The 3,646-nt window shown below is 43.3% G+C and overlaps 1 protein-coding gene across 1 annotated transcript in view; it reads left to right on the top strand.

Moving 5' to 3' along the window:
- The first annotated feature begins 3,459 nt into the window (after positions 1 to 3,459).
- LOC104983872 (sialic acid-binding Ig-like lectin 14) overlaps positions 3,460 to 3,646 on the top strand; it is a 3,404-nt gene continuing 3,217 nt past the window's right edge. The window contains exon 1 of the mRNA XM_010833394.1: positions 3,460 to 3,643. Within this exon, the coding sequence (XP_010831696.1) occupies positions 3,609 to 3,643 (35 nt within the window). The 5' untranslated portion in view covers positions 3,460 to 3,608. The remainder of the gene's footprint in view (positions 3,644 to 3,646) is intronic.

Raw genomic sequence — 3,646 nt, 5'->3', positions numbered from 1 at the left:
AGATTCCAGGTATATCCTAATTTTTGATGCAACTGTCAATGGCTCTCATACAGTTTTATATTACTGTGATATGAGAAAGTAATTGATGTTTTTTGGCCGAGTGGCAAGGCATGTGGGACCTTGGTTCCCTTACCAGGGATCAAATTCCCATCCCTTGCTTTAGAAGGTAGATGCTTGATCATGGACCACAGGGAAGTCTGCAATGGATTTTTCAAGTTTGAATTTGTCTCAAGTCATTGTGCTCTCTTGTTAAACCTCTAAATGTATCGGTATAAACTTTTGGATTTTTCTACATGTAGAACTTTTATGAACAAAATCTTTCTTTTTTCCTTTCAATTGTTATACCTTTTACTGATATTTGTTGACTTGCTAGGGTGGAACCTATGCTACTCCATTAAGTATGATGTTATCTAAAGATACCCTTCATCTTTTTAGGGAATTTCTCTTTTATTTCCAATGCACTGTGAATTTTATCACAAAGGCATTTGCACTCATCCAGTGTTCATTGTTTTCATCTCTGGAGATTTAATCAGTAAATCAGGGACAGTAGCCACACTAGAAGCCACACTACATATTGTATATTTCCACAGAGGAAATGTAACATAAGTAATCGATTGTGCAGCTGTTGAAAGGCCACTGGAGCCTGTCAAGCAGGGAACACTCTCTTAGTCTTGGACCACTCTAATCCAAGCCCCCAATTGACGTTTTTCAAATCTTTTACGTACATAGACACATATTCTCTCTGAGATACAGGTATAACATTGTGTTAGTTTCAGGTGTACAATATAATGATTTATTATGTACATATTACAAAATGATCACCACATATGCCTAATTAACATTTATATCTACAGGGTAAAATTTTTTTGTGTGATGAGAAATTTTAAGATCTAGTCTTTTAGCAACTTTCAAATGTACAGTGCAGTATTGTTAACTGTATTAGTGTCCTTAACATTTTAAATATAGTCACCATGATGTACATTACATGTCCATACTTATTTATTTTATTCCTGGAAATGTGTACCTTCTGACCACTTTGCCAATTTTGCCATAGAGCCCACTCTCTACCTCTGAGAACCACCAGTTATTTCTCTTTATCTTTGACTTTATGTTGTTTGTTTTTTTTTAGTTCCACCTACCTGTGAGATCATACAGTATTTTTCTTCCTCTGTCTAACGTATTTCATTACCCTAATGCCCTCGCATACCATCCATGTATTGCAAAGGCAGGATTTCCTTCTCTTTTATAGCTGAAGAGTGATCACGAGTATGCACACACTGCAGTTTCTTTTTCATTCTCTCATCATTAGATATGGAAGTTGTTTCCGTGTCTTCAATAATGTACATAACACTTCCATGAACATGGGGTGCATATATATTTTCAAATTGCCATTTTCATCTTCTTTAAAGGCCCCAAAGTGAAAGTGCTTGAGGCTCTATTTTGAGGAACCTGCACAGTGTCCCCATAATGGCCGCACCAATTCACGTTCCGACCAGCAGTGCCCAAGGGTTCCCTTTACCCCACGTCCTCACCAACACTGCTTGTTTCTTGTTCTTTGACCGTCCCAGCTTGACCTTTGCTGGACACCAGCCGCTCTGAAGGTGTGCTGCACAGCCCTGCGGATCCTGGCCTCCTCCAGCGCCTGCTTGTCCAGCAATGTTCCCGCAACAGATGAGGAGTGAGGGAGAGAGCTCATCCCCTCTTTTTCACCAGGACCCTGGGCAGGGCCAGTCCAGGGTTCTGTGGAGCCTGACATTGACTCAAGTGTTCAGATCCCTCCTTAGGCAAAACAATGGTGTCACTGAATACAATACAACGTGGCCCCCAAATACAAAATGTGACCCCCATGTCTCTGGTGTGGCCCTGAAGTGTTTTCAGGGACTGAGAACAAAGAGCAAATATTTGGACAAAGAACCTGCCATATCTCTTATCAATCAGAAAATTCCAACAATTCATGAATCTGTGAGCCAGGAACTGTGGATGAAGGCCAAATATATATTTCCTAAAAGTCTCTTTATCACAGGCACATCACATCTGAGTTTCTTTCGAAATGAGAAACCTATGTAATCAATCACAAAACATAAAATGCTGAAAACCAAAAGATAAGACAGTTATTGAAGACTATTTTTCTTCCTTCCTTTTTTTTTTTACAACCATGACCTAGGGCTTGTAGGGTCTTAGTTCTCAGACCAGGGATTGAATCTGGGCCAGAGGCAGTGAGAGGGCAGAGTGCTAAGCACTGGGCCACCATACCATTTTTCTCACAAGTCAGGCACACCTATCACACCTGCGTAACACCTGTTCCCCATACTTTTGGCCTGATCCTCTTTGATTGCCTTGTTTTAGGAGAATAATCATATATATTAATTAATATGAATATTCTACTAATAAAGTGTTAGTCAGCCATGTCTGACTCTTTGTGATCCCATGGACTGTAGCCTGCAAGGGTACCTCTGTCCATGGAATTCTCCAAGCAAGGATACTGGAGTGGGTTGCCAGTCCCTTCTCCAGGAGATCTTCCTGACCCAGGGATCGAACCCTGGTCTTCACACTGAGGGCAGATTCTTTACCATCTGAGCTAGCAGGGAAGCCCATTATATGAGGAAATAAGATTAATTATATGATATCTAAAATAGAGTAGAAAGAAGATGATTGATTGATTGACAGACATTTCTTTTTGTTTCTGTAGTTTAAAAAAGTAAAAAATTTATTATTATTTCTATCTAACTGTAAAAGAAACTTTCCATCAGTCCCATAGCTTCTTCCTCAAAGTGTCTAAAATGTTTATGATCATAGTCAAACTTGTGAAAATTAAAGAATTTTTTCCCAAAAGGGCAGTAAGTTCACAGGTTTTTTCCACACATGACTTAAGCCTTCATGTGGCTTTGAAAAGAAGGCCATCCAGAGTGAGGGGTTGTGAACTGTGTTTCTGTGTGAGGTCTAGATTTTGGGGTCCCAGCTGAATGTGGCAAAGTTCTTCCTTTACCACCCAACTTTGCGTGGGCCTGTGTCCTGGTCGGCTGGTCCCACAGACCCTCGGATCCATGAAGACGCACAGCCTGTGTACCCTGTTCTGAAAACCCTTCTGGGCAAAGGAGCTTTTCACTCTCAGCTTTCCTTCCTGGGTTCCACCCTCCAGCGTATGTGAGTCTTCCTGCCCAAGTCTGAATGGTTTTGAGAAATCTTTCAATGTTCTTTTCCAGAAAGTTCAGTGTTTCTCTGTTGCAGGGTTGGTCCCACCCGATGACCAGGGCTGGACACCGTTTCTCTTTTCTGGTTGTGCCGCCCGCTGGGTGATCCCACTGTGGACCCGAGCATCACTGGACAGGTGGTCATGTCAGAGCCAAGTGCAGTGAAGCCTCTCGGCCTCTGGGGGCCTTAGGATCTCCCCCTGCGGTGTAGGGTGTGGGGTGGGACCTTCTGCCTTCTCAGGGCCGCCCCTCCTCCATGGCCTGGGGCGTCCAAGTTCCCCTTCTCTGCTTGGCCAAGGCTCTGTCTCTGTCACCCTCTGGCTTCCTGTTGGGGCTTCCTCGTTCCCTCCCCACATTCGGGGCGCTTCCCTCCCCAGCAGAGGGACCTGAACCGGCTCTGTGCTGGCGGATGCTGACATGGTGCCCCTGCTCCTACTGCCCCTGCTGTGGGGGGG

Source organism: Bison bison, unplaced genomic scaffold, assembly GCF_000754665.1.
Source record: "Bison bison bison isolate TAMUID 2011002044 unplaced genomic scaffold, Bison_UMD1.0 scf7180017863549, whole genome shotgun sequence".
NCBI classification, from domain to species: domain Eukaryota; kingdom Metazoa; phylum Chordata; class Mammalia; order Artiodactyla; family Bovidae; genus Bison; species Bison bison.
The sequence above is the reverse complement of the archived record's forward strand: the minus strand, read 5'-3'. Positions and strand labels throughout refer to the sequence as shown.